General features: G+C 41.8%; 2 protein-coding genes across 5 annotated transcripts in view; both read left to right on the top strand.

The window, feature by feature from the left end:
• Positions 1–6,168: 6,168 nt before the first annotated feature.
• On the top strand, positions 6,169–9,408 carry LOC135511926 (large ribosomal subunit protein eL38). Its single transcript, XM_064933448.1, has 5 exons — positions 6,169–6,238; positions 6,431–6,457; positions 7,163–7,223; positions 7,439–7,561; positions 9,336–9,408. Exons 2-5 carry the CDS (start codon positions 6,455–6,457, stop codon positions 9,359–9,361), a joined length of 213 nt encoding a protein of 70 aa, XP_064789520.1. The 5' UTR covers positions 6,169–6,238; positions 6,431–6,454; the 3' UTR covers positions 9,362–9,408.
• Positions 9,409–11,343: 1,935 nt separating this feature from the next.
• LOC135511572 (protein tweety homolog 2-like) overlaps positions 11,344–22,395 on the top strand; it is a 111,823-nt gene continuing 100,771 nt past the window's right edge. For 2 of the 4 annotated variants that reach the window (XM_064933056.1, XM_064933059.1), the window contains exon 1: positions 11,346–11,742. In XM_064933056.1, coding sequence (XP_064789128.1) covers positions 11,611–11,742 — 132 coding nt within the window. In that variant the 5' untranslated portion in view covers positions 11,346–11,610. Of the gene's footprint in view, positions 11,743–22,395 lie in introns of all 4 variants that reach the window. The other 2 variants (XM_064933058.1, XM_064933060.1) reach the window with 2 other exon arrangements.

The following is a 22,395-nucleotide window of genomic DNA, read 5'->3' on the forward strand; positions in this document are numbered from 1 at the left end:
ACGCAGCTTTAATTTTCATTGAGACTACAAGCAGACATCCCAGGTATCTGGATCGATCCAAAACCCTCACTCCGTTTAAAGAACAGTCAGAACTAGGCCTGGATTTACTCCAGGGCCCCTTTACTTACCTTCCTTCTGTATTCTCCTTCTCACTCTCATCAGTTTCAAACAAAACATCCGCCTCTGCCATCTTCCGAGTACTCTCCGCCATTTTTCCCATCATAGTTCCTTCTTCATCAGTTCCTGTCTACTTAATAATCCTGTCTTCTGAATTCATGTGTTTGACATGGGGGAAGGGACCAGAAAGATCCAATTTTATCAATGTAGAAGCATCAGACATTTTTCATACTTTGGTTATCATACTTTGATCTGGTTTCATCCAAATATGATCAATTTTCATGAAAAACAAGATTTTTACTGTTCATGACCTTGTAGGGGGTGTGTCTCCCATAGACAACATGCGATAGCAGCTGTGTCTGGTCTACTTAGTTAATTGACTTCCATTGGAACAGAAAAAATTGTGACCAGTGGGTGGAATATAACCCCTTATCTAGATAGACATCCTATACAGAACACATTAAAATAACACATGAGTAAATAAGAATTTGTTCTTAACAAATATCCTGTTGTGACTAGGGGGCAGTATTTTCATTTTTGGAAAAATAACGTTCCCAAAGTAAACAGGATATTTTGTGAGGACAAGATGCTAGAATATGCATATAATTGACAGCCTAGGATAGAAAACACTCTAAAGTTTCCAAAACTGTAGAAATATTGTCTGTGAGTAAAACAGAACTGATATTGCAGGCGAAAGCCTGAGAAAAATCCAATCCGGAAGTGACTCATGTTTTGAATGCTCTGCGTTCCGATGCGTCCCTATTGAGCAGTGAATGGGCTATCAACCATATTACTTTTTCTACGTATTCCACAAGGTGTCTACAGCATTGTGACGCAGTTTCACGCCTTTATGTTGAAGAATAAGCGTAAGCGGCTACATTGCGCAAGTGGTTACCTGATGGCTCTCAGATTGATTCTTGCGTAAAATACAGAGGTAGCCATTTTTCCTCTCGCTCCTACTGAAAAACCAATTGTCCCGGTGGATATACTATCGAATAGATATTTGAAAAACACCTTGAGGATTGATTATAAACAACGTTTGCCATGTTTCTGTCGATATTATGGAGCTAATTTGGAATATTTTTCGGTGTTGTCGTGACCGCAATTTCCAGTTTCCGATTTCTCAGCCAAACGTGAAGAACAAACGGAGCTATTTCGCCTACAAAAATAATATTTTTGGAAAAAAGGAACATTTGCTATCTAACTGGGAGTCTCGTGAGTGAAAACATCTGAAGCTCATTAAAGGTAAACAATTTAATTTGATCACTTTTCTGATTTTTGTGACCAAGTTACCTGCTGCTAGCTGGACATAATGCTATGCTCGGCTATCGATAAACTTACACAAATGCTTGTCTTGCTTTGGCTGAAAATTTATATTTTGAAAATCTGAGATGACAGGGTGATTAACAAAAGGCTAAGCTGTATTTCAATATATTTCACTTGTGATTTTCAAGAATAGGAATATTTTATAGTAATATTTATGTCCATTGCGTTATGCTTATTAGCGTCAGATGTTGACAACGATCCCGTTCACGGGATGGGAGTTACAACAAGTTGGAACAGAAAAAAATGTGACCAGTGAGTGGAATATAACCGCTTATCTAGATGGACATCCTATACAGAACACATTAAAATAACACATGAGTAAATAAGAATTTGTTCTTAACTGACTTAACTGCCTAATTAAATAAAGGTTAAATAAAAAAGAAACAAAAATAATAAGTAGATTACTTTTAGGCTCTACCTGCCTTGCAAACTACCTTATAACCTGTTGCATTACTGTATTTAGATTGCTTGAATCTCATTTTTATTTTTGTTTTTATTTCACCTTTATTTAACCAGGTAGGCCAGCTGAGAATAACTTCTAATTTACAACTGCGACCTGGCCAAGATAAAGCAAAGCAGTGTGACACAAACAACAACAGAGTTGCACATGGGATAAACAAAAGTACAGTCAATAACAATAGAAACATTTCTATAACAATAGAAAAATCTCAAATGGAATAAGGAGGTAAGGCCGTAAATAGGCCATAGTAGCGAAGTAATTACAATTTAGCAAATTAACACTGGAGTGATAGATGTGCAGATGATGATGTGCAAGTAGAAATACTGGCTTGCAAAAGAGCAAAAAAAGTAAATAAAAACAATATGGGGATGAGGTAGGTAGTTGGATGGGCTATTTACAGATGGGCTGTGTACACCTGCAGTGATAGGTAAGCTGCTCAGACAGCTGATGCTGAAAGTTAGTGAGGGAGAAATAAGTCTCAAACTTGAGTGATTTTTGCAATTCGTTCCAGTCATTGGCAGCAGAGAACTGTAAGGAAAGGCAGGCAAAGGGGGTGTTGGCTTTGGGGATGACCAGTGAGATATACCTGCTGGATCGCGTGCTATGGGTGGGTGTTATTATGGTGACCAGTGAGCTGAGATAAGGCAGAGCTTTACCTAGCAAAGACTTATACAGTGGGGCAAAAAAGTATTTAATCAGCCACCAATTGTGCAAGTTCTCCCAGTTAAAAAGATGAGAGAGGCCTGTAATTTGCATCATAGGTACACTTCAACTATGACAGACAAAATAAGAAAAAAAATCCATAAAATCACATTGTAGGATTTTTAATGGACATTAACACTGTAGGAAGATGGACATTAACACTGCTGGACTGGTCTCCTGGTGCTGGGGCTGGCCTAATTACTGCTTGGGGAGCCTGCTGTGGAGTTGAAGTCCCTGCTGCGTCAAGCCTTTGTCGTCCTGGTGTTGGCAAACCCAATCTTGGGCTCTCACTGACGAGTTCCGCTTGGTGAGGAGCTGTGAGGATAGATTGGCGTAGCTCCTGCTTGAGGTCTTCATCCCTCCTCTCAAGGCAGGTGAACAGTAGCTGGAAAAGGGCTACCATTGTTGGGTGTGGTTCTGGTCCCCCAACTGCTCCTTCAGTCAGCTGGTCTTTTCTGGCTGTATCTGCTGGTTCAACTGGTAGCTCAAACGGTTCTGGTTGTGTTTGGGCCCTTGGTCGGGCTCCTAGTTTCTCATACTTGACCTCTTCTTCACCAGACAATTCCATGGTATTCCACCCCGGTTCAACTTCAGGTACTTTTTCTGACAGTTGATGCTGTTGAGAACACAATCCTGTACGCATTCCTTTACCTCTCTTGTTGGACTTCACTGATTTGCGTAGTGCCATCCCACCACTGCCACCATATGTCACGTAGAGTAGGCCTATAGAGGTGGAGAGAGAGAGGAACAGAACAAACAAACAATGCGCTCATCCATAACATTGATGAGTAAAATACATATTGCTTGTATTAAATATGAACATTGACATAAGTGTGAAATGTATGTACTAAGACAGAGAAGTTAACTTGTGTGTCGACACACATTGTTAACTTATCTTATAACGGAGCAGGGAGGAGTGATGAATGTGTGTGTACGTTAAAGTACCAAATGCTGCCTGCGGTCAGTGACGGACCGCTACCTCACAAAAATGATGGAGGCCACTGTGTTCTTGGAGCCCTTCAACGCTGCAGACATTTTTTGGTACCCTTCCCCAGAACTGTGCTTTGACACAATGATGTCTCGGAGCTCTACAGAAAATTCCTTCGACCTCATGGCTTGGTTTTTGCTCTGACATGCATTGTCAACTGTGGGACCTTATATAGACAGGTGTGTGCCTTTCCAAATCATGTCCAATCATTTTGATTATCAAGGATAATCAATGGAAACAAGATGCACCTGAGCTCAATTTCGAGTCTCATAGCAAAGGGTCTGAATACTTATGTAAATAAGATATTTCTCTAATGTAACAAAATGTAGAAAAGTGCAATGGGTCTGAATACTTTCCGAATGCACCGTATACAGTGGGGCAAAAAGTATTTAGTCAGCCACCAATTGTGCAAGTTTTCCCACTTAAAAATATGAGAGAGGCCTGTAATTTTCATCATAGGTACACTTCAACTATGACAGACAAAATAAGAAAACGAATCCAGAAAATCACATTGTAGGAATTTTAAGGAATTTATTTGCAAATTATGGTGGAAAATAAGTATTTGGTCACCTACAAACAAGCAAGATTTCTGGCTCTCACAGACCTGTAACTTCTTCTTTAAGAGGCTCCTCTGTCCTCCACTCGTTACCTGTATTAATGGCACCTGTTTGAACTTGTTATCAGTATAAAGGACACCTGTCCACAACCTCAAACAGTCACACTCCAAACTCCACTATGGCTAAGACCAAAGAGTCGTCAAAGGACACCAGAAACAAAATTGTAGACCTGCACCAGGCTGGGAAGACTGAATCTGCAATAGGTAAGCAGCTTAGTTTGAAGAAATCAACTGTGGGAGCAATTATTAGGAAATGGAAGACATACAAGACCACTGATAATCTCCCTCGATCTGGGGCTCCACGCAAGATCTCACCCCGTGGGGACAAAATGATCACAAGAACGGTGAGCAAAAATCCCAGAACACCATGGGGGGACCTAGTGAATGACCTGCAGAGAGCTGGGACCAAAGTAACAAAGCCTACCATCAGTAACACACTACGCCGCCAGGGACTCAAATCCTGCAGTGCCAGACGTATCCCCCTGCTTAAGCCAGTACATGTCCAGGTCCGTCTGAAGTTTGCTAGAGAGCATCTGGATGATCCAGAAGAAGATTGGGAGAATGTCATATGGTCAGATGAAACCAAAATATAACTTTTTGGTAAAAACTCAACTCGTCGTGTTTGGAGGACAAAGAATGCTGAGTTGCATCCAAAGAACACCATACCTACTGTGAAGCATGGGGGTGGAAACATCATGCTTTGGGGCTGTTTTTCTGCAAAGGGACCAGGACGACTGATCCGTGTAAAGGAAAGAATGAATGGGGCCATGTATCGTGAGATTTTGAGTGAAAACCTCCTTCCATCAGCAAGGGCATTGAAGATGAAATGTGGCTGTGTCTTTCAGCATGACAATGATCCCAAACACACCACCCGGGCAACGAGGGAGTGGCTTCGTAAGAAGCATTTCAAGGTCCTGGAGTGGCCTAGCCAGTCTCCAGATCTCAACCCCATAGAAAATCTTTGGAGAGAGTTGAAAGTCCGTGTTGCCCAGCAACAGCCCCAAAACATCACTGCTCTAGAGGAGATCTGCATGGAGGAATGGGCCAAAATACCAGCAAGTGTGTGAAAACCTTGTGAAGACTTACAGAAAAAGTTTGACCTCTGTCATTGCCAACAAAGGGTATATAACAAAGTATTGAGATAAACTTTTGTTATTGACCAAATACTTATTTTCCACCATAATTTGCAAATAAATTCATTAAAAATCCTACAATGTGATTTTCTGGATTTTTCTTTCTCATTTTGTCCGTCATAGTTGAAGTGTATCTATGATGAAAAGTGCAGGCCTCTCTCATCTTTTTATGTAGGAGAACTTGCACAATTGGTGGCTGACTAAATACTTTTTTGCCCCACTGTATATGTCTGCCCTTCCTAAAACCAGACTGGGTATCATCAATGATTTGGTCAAAACCATTTTTAAGTCTTTCTGCTAAGATGGATGTAAGTAGCTTTCCATCATTGTTAACCATAGAATCTTTGTTTGGTATGCTTAGGGTTGATATCGCGCCGTGCAGACTGGCGGGTATTATCCAGGCTAAAAGCGGCTGGTGTCTGAGCTAAAGGTAAAGCCCGCTAGCAGTGGTTAACAATGACTAAATAGAAGAAAAAAAAATATATATTACTAAATAGCTAGTAGCTAATTAAGATGGTTAGCATCTGATGGAGGTTCCAGCTATAAGGTAAAAAAAATAGTAGATCCGTATCACATTGGGTGAGACTGGTTGCCGAAAGATATATTTAATTTAAAAATGGAAAAAGAGATTGAAATATATAAAAAAAGGACGAAAAAAAACTAATGTGCACCGGACAATTACAAACACGTCTGCACTGCTACGCCATGTAGGATCAGGAGTTTGCAAATTGGTTATTGTTTCTGGGAAAATAAAAAGTAAATGTTTAAGTAAGGATAAATGGGTGAAGAGAAAGTCGTTCATCTTACATTTGTCCTCCATGATATGCCGTAGCTTGACCTATACATTTTACGTCAGCGGAAGTTCCATCCTCTTCGTCCCCTCTCTTGCAGGCTGTGTAAGTTGTATATTTTTCCATACATTTATAATCATCCTCCATCCTTCTTATAACTGCATATTATGCCCCCCAAATTATTAAAGAATGATCTTACAAAGATGTATCCATATAATATACCACGTTTTATTTTTGCGTTGCTTGTTCTACTGAAATTATCTGTATTCTGACCCATGTCTTTCTACGGTCTTGCAGGCTTCAGTCCGCTGACACGGCAAGATGGTGAGGACCACTTTCTTAGAATTTTAATTACATGGCTAACTGTTCATGGCAGACTTTTGTTTAGTAAGCTTAATGTTAGCTATTTTGGTGCGACATTGGTATTTGTTTGCCTGGTTGTTACCTGTGTAAGTAGTTAGCCAGCATTATCTAGCCGAGTAGGCTACTAGTTCGTACAGGCCAATTCTGGTACGGCCTAGTAATGCTGCCGTGGTTGGCTACCGCCAGTACACGAGTTGCTAGCTAACTTAAACTGATGTTGTGTAGCTATTTCGTTAGTAACTGAATTGTCAACGAGTCGAGTGGTGATAGCTGCCTTTCACTGTAACTATGTTAGAACTGTCATCGTGAGTTGTAACGAGCTAACTAGTGAACGTTAGCTAGCCAATGTTAACCTGGCTAACCAGCATGTCTTAGCAAGTTGTCCAACCATCACAGGCTGTCTCGTGCTTGTGATGCATTTACACGCCTGCCAGAATAAAGGTGGACCTAGTGCTAAGTTCCGATATTACCAGAATCTTTAGTTCCACCGGTCCACTGACAATCCTCAGATTACTTTCATTTAGTTAGCTATCTAGCCAAGAGAATAATAACAAGCTCAGCAATGACGCTATAATGTCATGCCATGTTAGCTAAGCTATTTGCATTGAGTTAACCCCTGTGGTTGTTGCAGAACATTATACTTATTATTTACCTGTTGTATTTCAGCCACGAAAAATCGAAGAAATAAAAGATTTCTTGCTTACAGCAAGGAGGAAGGATGCCAAGTGTAAGTATTACATTGTTGCCCACATGCTCTGCTCATCTGACACTTTCTGACAATTGAATCAAGTATTGTGCACTAGTCAGTACACTCAAAATGTGGAGTTTTGTTAACACTTATGTCTTTATAATTTCTGCACCCACATAGGATTCTGTTTGGGAACGCTGACTGTGAACCATAGTGTTGAATGTATAGATTGCTTCTTGTTTATTATCCCACAGCCGTAAAGATCAAGAAGAACAAGGACAATGTCAAGTTCAAGGTGCGTTGCAGCCGGTACCTGTACACCCTCGTCATCACAGACAAGGAGAAGGCAGAGAAGCTGAAACAGTCCCTGCCCCCAGGTAAGATGCTCAACTTTCATCACATGGAATGTGGCATGTTGTGGTTAATTGGCTTGGTAATTGGCACAAGGAGTCTGAAATCTGTTTTATAGGGCCATCTCTCAAGACCTTTAATCCTGAAGTCTGGTGACAATGTCCAGTCTATAAAGATGTTATTTTGTCAGTGCAGAGTGGTTACAAATTGAACATGATGAAGTAATCTGATCTATTACTATGCAAGTTGTCCAAACACCACATGTTTGGAGCTTGTGGTGCATTTGCACACTTGCTAGGAGAGTAAGGATAGACCTAATGCTTAGTTTCAACTTCCTCAGAAATTGAGTTCTACCGGTGCATGGACGTATGTTCCTTAATGCTTTGAGCTGTCTGGGAATATTGGTGGCCAAACATTTTTTTTTTTTATCTGATAGACAAACACAGCCTGTTTCCATTGCCGCTTAACATTCTAAAGTGAAACTGACGGCGTTTTAACTATTTTGGAAGATATGAAACAGACAATCATATCAGTTAAAAATATAAAATTCCCAGTACAAAACTCTACAAGAGGTTTTAAAAATAGGTTATATTTGACTCAACAGTCCATGACGTACACTAAGGAATTGTTGGCAGAATAGGTAGTTGCAGTTCAATGTATGATTTAATATAACTCAACAATACATTTTGGACAACCAAGAAAAGTATTGCTCTCGGGTTGTTTTATTTATTTTTTATTTTTATATCTTTATTTAACCAGGTAGGCCAGTTGAAACACATTCTCATTTACAACTGCGACCTGGCCAAGATCAAGCAAAAAAGTGCGACACAAACAACAGAGTTACACATGGAATAAACAAACGTACAGTCAATAACACAATAGAAAAAAAAAGTGTATATACAGTGTGCAAATGTTAGGTAAGGCAATAAATAGGCCATTGTAATTTATTTTTTTTTACCTTTATTTAACTAGGCAAGTCAGTTAAGAACAAATTCTTATTTTCAATGACGGCCTAGGAACAGTGGGTTAACTGCCTGTTCAGGGGCAGAACGACAGATTTGTACCTTGTCAGCTCGGGGGTTTGAACTTTCAACCTTCCGGTTACTAGACCAACGCTCTACCCTGCCGCAAAGTAATTACAATTTAGCAAATTAAGACTGGTGTGATAGATGTGCAGATGATGATGTGCAAGTGGAAATACTGGTGTGCAAAAAAAGTAAAAAAAAGAAAATAAAATAAAAAAGTAAATAACTGCTAGCAAACACACAGTCCAGTGCAAAGTGAATAATAGCAGGTCTGTGGCAAATTTCTTGTTTTCTTGAAGGCCTACTGTAGCTCTGATTGGCTATGGCGCACTGGTCTGCGTAGACTCTGTTCCTATTTACTGCAGTATCTATTAATTGTTCAAAAACATTGCTGTTGCTTTCCCATTCTATGTTGCTAAATAATTTTTGCAAATGCCTTAGTATATGTTATTCCCAATCTTTTTAACTTGACCATGTCTAAGTGGTTGTTTTAAAGTGTCACTCTTACTGGGGGTGTATATGAACAGATTTTAATAATAAATTGCTCTTATCCAGAGCAGTTATGGTTAACTGCCTTGCTCAAGGACATAAAAACAGATGTTTCCCAAAATCTGCTAAGGGATTTGAACAAGCAAACTGTCTCTTGTCTTCCTACCGCCAGTACCATTTCTAATAATGTCGATCTATCACGTTTGTGGCTTGGTCACTCAAAGCATATTTTGTGAATGAGCATGATTCATGTAATGTAGTTTCTAACCAGCTCATCTCTTTTCAGGTCTGGCTGTGAAGGAGCTCAAGTAGAGGACTATCTTCGTGTACAGTAAATTGTAATAAAAAGAGAAACCATTTGTCTTTGTCATGCCTGTTATGTTGTTCCACTACAGTAAATTATCTATATTCATGTATAACATGCTTAGTGGCTTCTATTTTCGAAGAAGGCAAAAACGAATGTCTGCCGAATGAAGTGACTGGATTATCTAAGAGCTAGTTTCCCAGACAGATTAAACCTAGTCCTCAGATTTAAAGACTTCCTCCAATGATTTTTTTTGTTTGTACTTGTCCTATTGCAGTGGTATCCCAAGTATAAATACGATGTACACTAAAGGGTAAAAAAATGTTTTCTATACAACTGCAAACTTTAAGGAGTTGAGCATTCAAGAGTTGGTTTGATTGGAAGTCTTGATGTCATCGGCCTCCCCGCTTCTGTTCTCTAGTGCTCCTCAAGCAATGGGAAGGCCCACCCCCACTGGTGCTGTCATGACTTGCATGGATCACCTGTTGAGATGTGTAATCAGGTGTTTAATGATGTGATGAAGAGACGGCTGCTGTTGTTGAAGATTCGCCATTGAGGATGCTCTTAGTCCAGGACTAGGCTTACTCATTGACTGGGAAACTGGCCCTAAACATATTTGACAAGTCTGTAGTGGAGTCAAATCAGTTACTACACGGGCTCTTCCAATACTCAAATGATGTTACCACATCTAAATTGTTTGGGGTGGTGACTACTAAGGTGGTAACATTACTTACACATATCCAATCACTTATAGCCCTGTGCTTACTTCATCAACTGGTGGATTTAAATACAAATATGCTCCTGAAAGTGACAAGGTGAAGAACCTGCCATTATTACAGATGCAGTACTATTACTTTACCCACACTACCATTTAATGGATTTGGGGCAGGAATTATGTATATAGACTTAGTGAACAATCTGGTGGTTATGACTAATTGAAAGGTGTAGATGGTAAGTTTCTTTTGGCATGGTTAGCTGAAGCCTGCACAGTAAATTGTAGTGAACAGCGGTCTGATCAATTTGCAATGAACTTTGCAATGAACTCATAGGCCTAATAGGTACCATTGACATGCACGTCTAGGGCTAAAGTTCTCCATGTCAGTGCATAGAATCAGCCTTGGGGTGGCAGGGTAGCCTAGTGGTTAGAGCGTTGGACTAGTAACCTGAAGGTTGCAAGTTCAAATCTGTCGTTCTGCCCTGTTCCTAGGCCGTTCCTAACTGACTTGCCGAGTTAAATAAAGGTACAATGAGACTCATACATAATGTTCTGAAGGTTGAGACTTCAGATATTCACCTTGTTTGTCACAGCATGCTCATGTTATTTAGTGTTTTGCTTTATTTGTTGGAATGACCATAGCATTGGCTACTGTCTACTACATACATAAAGGTAAGCGTCTCAAATGGCACACTTCCTATATGCTGCACTACTTTTGAACAGAGATTTATGGGTCTTAATCAAATTAGCAGCCTATAAGGAATAGGGTGCCATTTTGTTATTTAAAATATTGTAAGGTTTCGGGATAGTAAATTAGAACCCATTCTTCAGTTCCCTGTCTGTTAACACTGGGTCATTGTCCAGCAGCTGTTTGCAGACTGGAAAAAGACCAGGCCAAATCCTCAAACTGCGCCATATGACTACGGTAATGCTATCAGTTGTGCGTTATTTCCATGGCACTTTGGGAAACTTTGACAGATTCTGCATGTGAGTTTATTTACACTAGATGGGGGTGTTGCAAAGTCAATGGGAGCTACCTAGATATCAATGTTGCTTTTGTGAACATTTCATAATTATTCTATATTTGGCCTATACCTATACTTTTTTCATAAACTTGAGTATCCATTTACCACGTGCCAAGTCTTACTTTTTCCAATTACATTTTTTCCATTACTATTCATGTTCCTACTTTCAGGTTCTGCGCTCTCTCGCTTTGTCTCAAACGTCTCTTATTTCTACGCGCTCCCGTGTAGGGACGGCCCTTGTCTGTGGAATGACTGAACTAGCAGACGGTAGCGGTAGGATGGCTGTGGTTGAAACGGGCTGACCGGGCACGGTGTGCTAATTTTCCTTTTCACGAATAATTTTGGGATGCTTTCCTTTAACGATCTCCCTGCATATTTTGTCTACTGTGCGTGTGAACGAGTTTACATTATCCAGCATGCTTTTTCATTACTGTTTATAGCTTTGTTACAGAAGACGGGACTGAGCTGTCGGTTTACTAAAGAAGACTACTAGATATTGGATAATTAAACTCGGGCCATGATGTCTTCAATACGTGAGGATTATATGGCACCTTGGTGGACATATTGGCTACACAATTTCCCTCATGTCAACTTGAACTTTCAGCCCATCGACAACACGTTCACCCCCCAGGATCAGAACTACCAGCAGGTTCGTGGTAGACACCGATATTTGGCCCACGCGGGTCTCATAATCTCCATCCCATTTGGCACCGACCTTAATTCCAATATATTGTACACTTTTTGACCATGGCCTTCAGAGCTCTGGTCAAAAGTAGTGCACTATAAAAGTAATGGTAGGATGCCATTTGGGATGAAACCATAACATTCTGGCGGTTCCCACTTTTTCAGCAAGATGCTAGACATTTGTGAATAGTCATCTGAGAGATAGTGTACCCCAGAAAGGACATTATCTTATTTGTAAATATCAAAGATTAAATGTAATGTTGCAAGTAAATTTAACATTGCATTGTAGTCTGTCCTGTGTAGGCCGACCATACTTCTGCTGTTGGCAGAAATTCTCAGATTAAGCAATTCATTAATTTGATAATCCTGATGGAAGAGAAAGGGATATTTTGTATCTTTAAAAAATAAAATATTTCACCTTTATTTAACCAGGTAGGCCAGTTGAGAACAAGTTCTCATTTACAACTGAGACCTGGCCAACATAAAGCAAAGCAGTGCGACAAAAACACAAACACAGTTACAAATAAACAAACGTACAGTCAATAACACAATAAAAAGCAATAAATAGGCCATGGAGGCGAAATAATTACAATTGAGCAATTAAACACTGGAGTGATAGATGATGATGTGAAAGTTGAGATACTGGTCTGTAAGAGGGTAAGTAATAATATGGGGATGAGGTAGTTGGGTGTGCTATTTACAGACCGGCTGTGTACAGGTACAGTGATCGGTAAACTGCTGTGACAGCTGATGCTTAAAGTAAGAGGGAGATATGTCTCCAGCTTCAGTGATTTTTGCAATTCGTTCCAGTCATTGGCAGCAGAGAACTGGAAGGAAAGGTGGCCAAAGTAGGTGTTGGCTTTCGGGATGACCAGTGAAATATACCTGCTGGAGCATGTGCTATGGGTGGGTGTTGCTATGGTAACCAGTGAGCTGAGATAAGGCAGAGCTTTACCTAGCAAAGACTTATAGATGACTTCGAGCCAGTGGGTTTAGCGACGAATACGTAGCGAGGACCAGCCATCGAGAGCATACAGGTCGCAGTGGTGGGTAGTATATGGTGCTTTAGTGACAAAACGGATGACACTGTGATAGGCTACATCCAGTTTGCTGAGTAGAGTGTTGGAGGCTATTTTGTAAATAACATTGCCAAAGTCAAGGATCGGTAGGATTGTCAGTTTTACGAGGTTATGTTTGGCAGCATGAGTGAAGGAGGCTTTGCTGCTAAATAGGATACCGATTCAAGACTTAATCCCGGATCCGGGATCGTGGATAGAGCCTCAGGCTCATTAGCATAACGCAACGTTAACGATTTCTGAAAATCGCAAATAAAATGAAAATAATGCGCCTGCTCTCAAGCTTAGCCTTTTCTTAACAACACTGTCATCTCAGATTTTCAAAATATGCTTTTGAACCATAGCAATTCACTAATTTGTGTAAGAGTATGCAAAGCTAGCTTAGCATTTTGAGTAGCATTTAGCACGCAACATTTTCACAAAAACCAGATAACCAAATAAATAAAATCATTTACCTTTGAAGAGCTTTGGATGTTTTCAATGAGGAGACTCTCAGTTACATAGCAAATGTTCCGTTTTTCCTGAAAGAGTCTTTGTGTAGGAGAAATCGCTCCATTTTGTACATCACATTTGGCTACCGAAACGAACCGAAAATTCAGTCACCAACAACGTCAAACTTTTTCCGAATTAACTCCATAATATCGACCGAAACATGGCAAACGTTGTTTGGAATCAATCCTCAAGGTGTTTTTTCACATATCTCTTCATTGATATATCGTTCGTGGAAGCCTGCTTTCTTCTCTGAATTCCATGGAAAAATACTTGCAGCTGAGGTTTGCGCACCAATTTCGGCGCAGGACACCGGGCGGACACCTGGTAAATGTGATCTCTTATGGTCAATCTTCCAATGATATGCCTACAAATACGTCACAATGCTGCAGACACCTTGGGGAAACGACAGAAAGGGCAGGCTCATTCCTCTCGCATTCACAGCCATATAAGGAGACAATGGAAAACGGAGCCTCAAAAATCCTGCTGATTTCCTGGATGCCGTTTCATCTTGGTTTTGCCTGTAGCTCACGTTCTAGGGCACGCACAGAGAATATCTTTGCAGTTCTGGAAACGTCAGAGTATTTTCTTTCCAAAGCTATCAATTATATGCATAGTCGAGCATCTTTTTGTGACAAAATATCTTGTTTAAAACGGGAACGTTTTTCATCCAAAAATGAAATAGCGCCCCCAGAGTTTCAAGAGGTTAATGTGAGTCTGGAAGGAGAGTTTACAGTCTGACCAGACACCTAGGTATTTGTAGTTGTCCACATATTCTAAGACAGAACTGTCCAGAGCAGTGATGCTAGTTGGGTGGGTGCGTGCGGGCAGCAATCGGTTGAAGAGCACGCATTTAGTTTTACTAGCATGTAAAGGCAGTTAGAGGCCACGGAAGGAGTGTTGTATGTGTCCAAAGAAGGGCCAGATGTATACAGAATGGTGTCATCTGCGTAGAGGTGGTTCAGAGAATCACCAGCAGCAAGAGCGACATCATTGATATATACAGAGAAAAATAACCCTGTGGCACCCACATAGACTGCCAGAGGTCTGGACAACAGGCCCTCCGATTTGACACACTGGACTCTGCCTGAGAAATAGTTGGTGAACCAAGTGAGTCAGTCATTTGAGAAACCAAGGCTTTTGAATCTGCCGATAAGAATGCAGTGATTGGCCAAGTCGAAAGCCTTGGCCAGGTCAATGAAGACGGCTGCACAGTACTGTCTTTTATCCATGGCAGATATGATATCGTTTAGGACCTTGAGCGTGGCTGAGGTGCACCCGTGACCAGCTCAGAAACCAAATTGTGTAGTGGAGAAGGTACGGTGGGATTCAAAATGGTTGGTGATCTGTTTAACTTGGCTTTTGAAGATTTTAGAAAGGCAGGGCAGGGTGGATATGTCTATAACATTTTGGGTCAAGAGTTTCTCCCCCTTCAAAGAGGGGGATGACCACGGCAGCTTTCCAATCTTTGGAGATCTCAGACGATACGAAAAAGAGGTTGAACAGGCTAGTAATAGGGGTTGCAACAATTTTGGCAGATAATTTTAGAAAGAGAGTGTCCAGTTTGTCTAGCCCAGCTGATTTGTAGGGATCCAGATTTTATAGCTCTTTCAGAAAATCCTTTGTCTGGGTTTGGGTGAAGGAGAAGCAGGCGGAGGCTTGGGCAAGTTTCTGCGGGGGGTGCAAAGCTGTTGGCCGGGGTAGGGGTAGCCAAGTGTAAAGCATGGCCAGCCATAGAAAAATGCTTACTGAAATGATCGATTATTGTAGCTTTATCGGTGGTGACCGTGTTCCCTATCCTCAGACAGTTGGGAGTAGGTGCTCTTATTCTCCATGGACTTTACTGTATCCCAGTGCTACAGGATGCAAATTTCTGTTAAGAAAGCTCAAGTTAGCTTTTTCAACTGACTGTGTATATTGGTTCCTGACTTAACTGAAAAGTTGCATGTCGCGGGGGATATTCAATGCTAATGCAGTTTGCCACAGGATGTTTTTGTGCTGGTCGAGGGCAGTCAGGTCTGGAGTGAACCAAGTGTTATATCTGTTCTTAGTTCTACATTTTTTGAATGGGGCATGCTTATTTAAGATGGTGAGGAAAGCACTTTTAAAGAGCAACCAGGTATCTCCTACTGACGGGATGAGGTCAATATCCTTCCAGGATGCCTGGGCCAAGTCGATTAGAAAGGCCTGCTTGCTGAAGTGTTTTAGGAGCGTTTGACAGTGATGAGGGGTGGTCGTTTGAACGCGGACCCATTACGGACGCAGGCAATGAGGCAATGATCGCTGAGATCTTGGTTGAAGACAGCAGAGGTGTATTTAGAGGGCAAGTTGGTCAGGATGATATCTATGAGGGTGCCCATGGTTATAGATTTAGGGTTGTATCTGGTAGGTTCCTTGATATTTTGTGTGAGATTGAGGGCATCAAGTTTAGATTGTAGGATGGCTGGGGTGTTAAGCATATCCAGGTTTAGGTCACCTAACAGTACGAACTCTGAAGATAGATGGGGGGCAATCAATTCACATATGGTGTCCAGGACACAGCTGGTGGCTGAGGGGGTCTATAACAAGTGGCAATGGTACGAGACTTATTTCTGGAAAGGTGGATTTTTAAAAGTAGAAGCTCGAATTGTTTGGGCACAGACCTGGATAGTATGACAGAACTCTGCAGGCTATCTTTGCAGTAGATTGCAACTCCGCCCCCCTTGACAGTTCTGTCTTGTCAGAAAATGTAGTTGGGGATGGAAATTTCCAAATTTGTCGCCTTCCTAAGCCAGAATTCAGACATGGCTAGGACATCAGGGTTGGCGGAGTGTGCTAAAGCAGTGAATAAAACAAACTTATGGAGGCTTCTAATGTTAACATGTATGAAACTAAAGTTTTTACGGTTACAGAAGTCAACAAATGAGAGGAAGTTGGGAATTGGTGTGATGCTGGGGGCAACGGGCCTGGGTTAACCTCTACATCACCAGAGGAACAGAGGTGTAGGATAAGAATACGGCTAAAGGCTGTAAGAACTGGTCGTCTAGTGCGTTGGGGACAGAGAACAAAAGGAGCAGATTTCTGGTCATGGTAGAATAGATTCAGGGCATAATGTACAGACAAGGGTATGGTAGGATGTGAGTACAGTGGAGGTAAACCTAGGCATTGAGTGATGATGAGAGTGGTTGCGTCCCTGGAGGCACCAGTTAAGCCAGGTGAGGTCTCCGCTTGTGTGGAGGGTGCGACACACGAGCTATCTAAGGCATTTAGGATGGGGCTGGGGTCTCTATAGTGAAATTAAACAATAATTACTAACCTAAACAGCAGTAGACAGGGCATATTGACATTAGGGAGAGGCATGAGTAGCCGAGTGATCATCTGGCCCAATGAGCAGCAATAGTGGAAGGCAGGGGGCTGTTCGGTTGTCGCTACTACGCTAGAGCTGGAGACACGGCGATTCAGAAAGCTAGCAGGCCGTGGCCAGCAGATGGATCTTCAGTGACGTCTCAACGGAAAAGCCTGTTGAAACCACCTCGGACAATTACATTGGCAGACAAGTCGTGATGGATCGGCAGGGCGCCGTGTCGGCTATAAAGGGTCCTGGCCAATTGACAAGAGGTATTGTAGCCCTAGAATTAGCTGGTGGACCTCTTTGGCTAGCTGGGAGATGGACCTAGCTGGAGCTTGCTTCGGGACAGAGACGTTAGCCAGGAACAGCCACTCGGATTGCAGCTAGCTAGCTGTGGTGATCCGGTGTAAAGGTCCAGAGCTTGCGGTAGGAATCTGGAGATGTGGTAGAGAAAAAGCAGTCTGATATGCTCTGGGTTGTTATTGCGCTGTGCAGACTGGCAGGTATTGACCGAGCTGAGGCTGGCTGGTGTCCGAGTTAACGGTGAAGACCGCTAGCAGTGGCTAACTGGCTAGTAGAAAGTTAGCTGGCTAGCCTCTGATGGGAGTTGCGGCTCTAAAGTTTTCAAAAATTGCAGATTCGTACCACATTGGGTGAGGCGGAATGCTGGAGAGTATTTTCAGTCCATAGATGGAAAGTGAGATTTAAAATATATACAAAAAAAGTAGATAGGAATGCCAGAGGAGAGTGCCTGACTGTCATGGGGTAAGCTACAGACTGCACACGTTGTTTCTTCACACTGCCAAATGACCAGGCAGGCCACCAAGTTCTTGGGATGAGCAATGTTTCAGATCTTACTTTCCACAAAGACTAAGTTTATTTCAAGGAATGTTGTTTTCTATAGCGTACAGTGTTAACTAGACGTCTAAAATAGGGACAGACAGCTTTCAGTACTTTTTCAAAGTGGCTAAAGTGAGACACCCACCCTATATTTGCTGGTTCTAATTAGGTAGGTAATGTGGAGCCTTTTCTGTAGGGGTGAACAAGTTTAATGGGAAAGCATTAGTAAGAAAGAAATGGATGGGGAGAGAGTAGAGAGAGGGATGGGAGAGAGCAGAGGGATGGGAGAGAGCAGAGAGGGATGGGAGAGAGCAGAGTGATGGGAGAGATTAGAGAAGGAAGAGAGGGATGCAGGAGAGGGAAGAGTTTGGGGAGAGAGGGAAGGGAGGGATGGGGGAGAGTAGGGATGGGGAGAGTAGAGAGAGGGATGGGAGAGAGTAGAGCGAGGGAAGACAGGGATTGGGGAGAGTAGAGCGAGGGAAGACAGGGATGCATTGAGAGAGGAGAGGGTTGGGGAGAGAGCAGAGAGAGGGATGGGGAGAGAGCAGAGATAGGGAAGATAGGCTAATTGACATGATTTGTGTGATTTGGAGGTGTACCTGTGGATGTATTTCAAGGCCTACCTTCAAACTCAGTGCCTCTTTGCTTGACGTCATGGGAAAATCAAAAGAAATCAGCCAAGACCTTAGAAAGAAATTGTAGACCTCCACAAGTCTGGTTCATCCTTGGGAGCAATTTCCAAACGCCTGAAGGTACCACGTTCATCTGTACAAACAATAGTACGCAAGTATAAACACAATGGGACCATGCAGCTGTCATACTGCTCAAGAAGGAGACACCTTCTGTCTTCTAGAGATGAACGTACTTTGGTGCGAAAAGTGCAAATCAATCCTTTAACAACAGCAAAGGACCTTGTGAAGATGCTGGAGGAAACGGGTACAAAAGTAGCTGTATCCACAGTAAAACAAGTCCTAAATCGACATAACCTGAAAGGCCGCTCAGCAAGGAAGGAGCCACTGCTCCAAACGGCCATATAAAATCCAGGCTACGGTTTGTAACTGCACATGGGCACAAAGATGGTACTTTTTGGAGAAATGTCCTCTGGTCTGATAAAAGGAATAATAGAACTGTTTGACCATAATGACCATCGTTATGTTTGAAGGGAAAAGGGGGAGGCTTGCAAGCCAAAGAACACCATCCCAACCGTGAAGCACAGGGGTGGCAGCATCATGTTGTGCGGGTGCTTTGCTGCAGGAGGGACTGGTGCACTTCACACAATAGATGGCATCATGAGGGAAGAAAATGATGTCGATATATTGAAGCAACACCAGTCAGGAAGTTAAAGCTTGGTCGCAAATGCGTCTTCCAAATAGACAATGACCCCAAGCATACTTTCAAAGTTGTGGCAAAATGGCTTAAGGACAACAAAGTCAAGGTATTGGAGTGGCCATCACAAAGCCCTTACCTCAATCCTATAGAACATTTGTGGGCAGAACTGAAAAAGCGTGTGCGAGCAAGGAGGCCTACAAACCTGACTCAGTTACACCAGCTCTGTCAGGAGGAATGGGCCAAAATTCACCCAACTTATTGTGGGAAGCTTGTGGAAGGCTACCTGAAAGGTTTGACCCAAGTTAAACAATTTAAAGGCCATGCTACCAAATACTAATAGTGTATGTAAATTTCTGAATGTGATGAAAGATATAAAAGCTGAAATAAATCAATCTTTCTACTATTATTCTGACATTTCACATTCTTAAAATAATGTGGTTATCCTAACTGACCTTAGACAGGGAATATTAACTAGGATTAAATGTCAGGAATTGTGAAAAACTGAGTTTAAATGGTATTTGGCTAAGGTGTATGTAAACGTCCGACTTCAACTGTATATGAAAGGGGAAAGGGGCTACATAGTCAGTGTCACAACTGAATGCGTTCAACTAATAGATAATTTGTTGTATTAATTGTGAGGCACAGCTGAGTGAGCATAATTTGCTCTTCTTTTTTAACTGGCCTATATCTGATGGTCAGTCTGAGGGGAGGTCTCAGCAGCAGTGAGGCTGCCTCACCCAACTCACCCTCCCTCCTCTCTCCCTCCCTCCACTGAGAAAAGAGGATACAGCCATCTAGCTAATGGCGAAACGTAAGTCGCACTGCATTATTTCTGCCTCATGCACCAATTCATGTTGTTGACTCCTATGGCCAGAGAAAGAGAAATATTCCTTGACATGAAAAAGATACAAGCCACTAATAATAACAACGCAAGCTTATGGAAACACTTTTATGTACTCCTTCGTTGCAGCTATAGTGCTCGTTGTAGCATGAGTAGAAGTAGGGAGAAGGCACATTTTATGGCTTAGGTGTTGAACAAAGTGTTGGGAGTGCTGAATAACAACTTACACATGAACTTACTCATAAAAACAGAAGCTCTTTGCTGTATTCGTTGTCTCTCTAGTCATGGTTTTGAAGTCTCACAGTATCAGCTTTGCTGTGCTTTCAAGGCTTCTTTTTACAGTCTATGGCTCGAGGGAACTGTGCAGACATGGTGAACTGTGCATGTGCAGTGTGTGGATGAAATCACTAGGAAAGCCATATTACAACCTATGTGTTGTGATAATTGCGTTGTTTGCCTTTTTAACCTGTTAATTCACATCCCTTGTGACCATGATATATAGGAAAAAGGCTGAGACAATAAGAAGACATAGTGGCAGAATAAATTCAACCACACCTTTGTTTTGTCACAAAACCGGATAGCAACCTCTGTCCAGTGAAGTCCACAAAGCATAGTGCGTATACAGTAACAGCATGGACAAGCAACTTCATTTTCCCAACTTTTCTGGGCCACTGAACAACTATTGGCTTAGAACCACTGATAGTTACCGCAAGTCACAAAGAAAACAGGAGCTGCCTCCACTATTCCAACACCATTTCAACTTCAACATCATCAAATCACCTCTGCTTAGTCTAATACAGTGACATCTAAACAATTTAGTCCAGTTTAATGTAAGCTAAATATGATGTGGCTGTCCATGGTTCTTATTTGTGCGCGTGTGTGCGTGCGTGAGTGTTCGTGCAAGTAGAAACAAATGTTGACTCACCCTTGTAGAGAAACGCCAATGCCATCCTCCCTTTTATGTTGATGAAATAGTCTAACACTCTGTCATACAGTACACGCTGTATGACAGAGTGTACTGTACCTAATACTGTACTTGACCTTGGCTACTTTTTGTAAAACCACAAGTCTAGCTCAATCTTTAGCTCGCTAGCCACCAGAGGACAACACAATGAGATGCAACAATTAAACTTTTGCTGTCAATGACGTATCCGCTCAATGGGATTTGATAGGAGTGAAAATCCAAGCGGGCTTCCCTTGACAATTTTGTTGTGTGGGTCGGACCATTCATAGTTGTGCTCGCTCAGTTTAGCTCGATGCTGATTGGCACATTTTTTTATACCTTTTTTTATCAAGGGAGGCCAAATGCTCACTGGCTTCCCTTGCCTTCAATGCTACAGGCGGCAACAATGTCATACTCGTTTGGACCATACAGCATCAGATAGATGGCTTACACGTAGAGAGACAGAGGGGTGCTTTCTCCTGTGTGAGATATATTCAGCCTCTTGCCAATTGAAAGAAAATTATGAAACACAGAGAGATGAAAGATCATCTTTTTATTGAAAAAAATTATTGGTCACTTTTTTTGGGAAGCCTGGCTTCCGTTGAATACACACCTCTTTGCCAGCGATAGGCCTGTAATTGCAGTTGACTTGCTTCCTTGGCCTGCCGGGTGGGCGGAGTTCTACCTTCAGACACATGAAATGGTTGAAAATGGGCACACTTGGCCTTTTCGACACTAGGGCTGCTGAATCAAGTGCACGTACCGCAAACAGTGCAAAACAAATAAAAAAAATTGGGATGCAAAGCTTTATCATTGTTTTTTTTAAATACATTTTTGGACTGATTTCCTTTCAATTTAAATCAATATATTTAAGCTGACCCCTTGCGCGAAAAACTGCTTTAAATTACTGCTAGTTTGATGGTTGTAGCCTTCAATTGTCCCATTAACAATCACTCATATTAGAAAACGTATTTAATTTCAAACTTCACATTTCTCCACTGTAGGCTACTTATCGTAATGAACAATGTCAGCAAAATGCCTGCCATAAGTGATCGGTATGGTCGGTGTTGATTAGTTTCTCTCTCTAGGAGAGACATAGAAACCACTACACAGGGAAACACCAATAAATTGGAGACCAGCTGACTGGGTAGACGGTGACATGTGCATGTTTTCCAGGCTACTTTGATGTCACAAGAAGCCTGCAGGATGGGACTGACTGTTTCTATTGGTAATGAGGTGCCTTGGAACAGTTGTCAGGTCTGAAGTGGCATGATTTTTTTTTTGTGCTGCAAAAGGTAACGTTTTGTGTGATCTGACCAAATTCACAAACACGTGAGTTATAGATCCTTCATTCTCATTGAAAGCAAGACTAGGAAGTGGTATATCTGTTCTATGTGAGCTATTTCTATGCTTCCCTTTCTTAAGTTTCGTTTTTGTGTGTTTCAGTTTTGTACAACAACTTCAAACAGCTGAAAATACTATATTTTTGGTTATAGAAAATATATTTCACAGCGGTTTTGATCGTACAATAATACTCAACACTATACATTGCTTGTTTTGTCACATAAACTGAAATTAGGCAAACTATTATAATTGTAGCAACCAGGAAATGGCGGAGCGATTTCTGCATCTTGCACTGTCGAGCTTCTAATGGTGAGCTTCTCATCTCAGAGTCGGTGACAGTGGAAGGTGAGTCAGAGCTGATTGGGGTGGGAGGAGAGAGGATGAAGGATCTCCATTGGAGACATTTGACTCCTGCTGGATTGATCATC

This window comes from Oncorhynchus masou, chromosome 24, assembly GCF_036934945.1.
Source record: "Oncorhynchus masou masou isolate Uvic2021 chromosome 24, UVic_Omas_1.1, whole genome shotgun sequence".
In the NCBI taxonomy this organism is placed as follows: domain Eukaryota; kingdom Metazoa; phylum Chordata; class Actinopteri; order Salmoniformes; family Salmonidae; genus Oncorhynchus; species Oncorhynchus masou.

Bases quoted from the DNA above. Each gene is read 5' to 3' on its own strand.
- LOC135511926 (XM_064933448.1), top strand. The intron at 7,224-7,438 runs GTAAGTATTACA...ATTATCCCACAG, and splicing joins AAGGAGGAAGGATGCCAAGT to CCGTAAAGATCAAGAAGAAC. The intron at 7,562-9,335 runs GTAAGATGCTCA...ATCTCTTTTCAG, and splicing joins GAAACAGTCCCTGCCCCCAG to GTCTGGCTGTGAAGGAGCTC.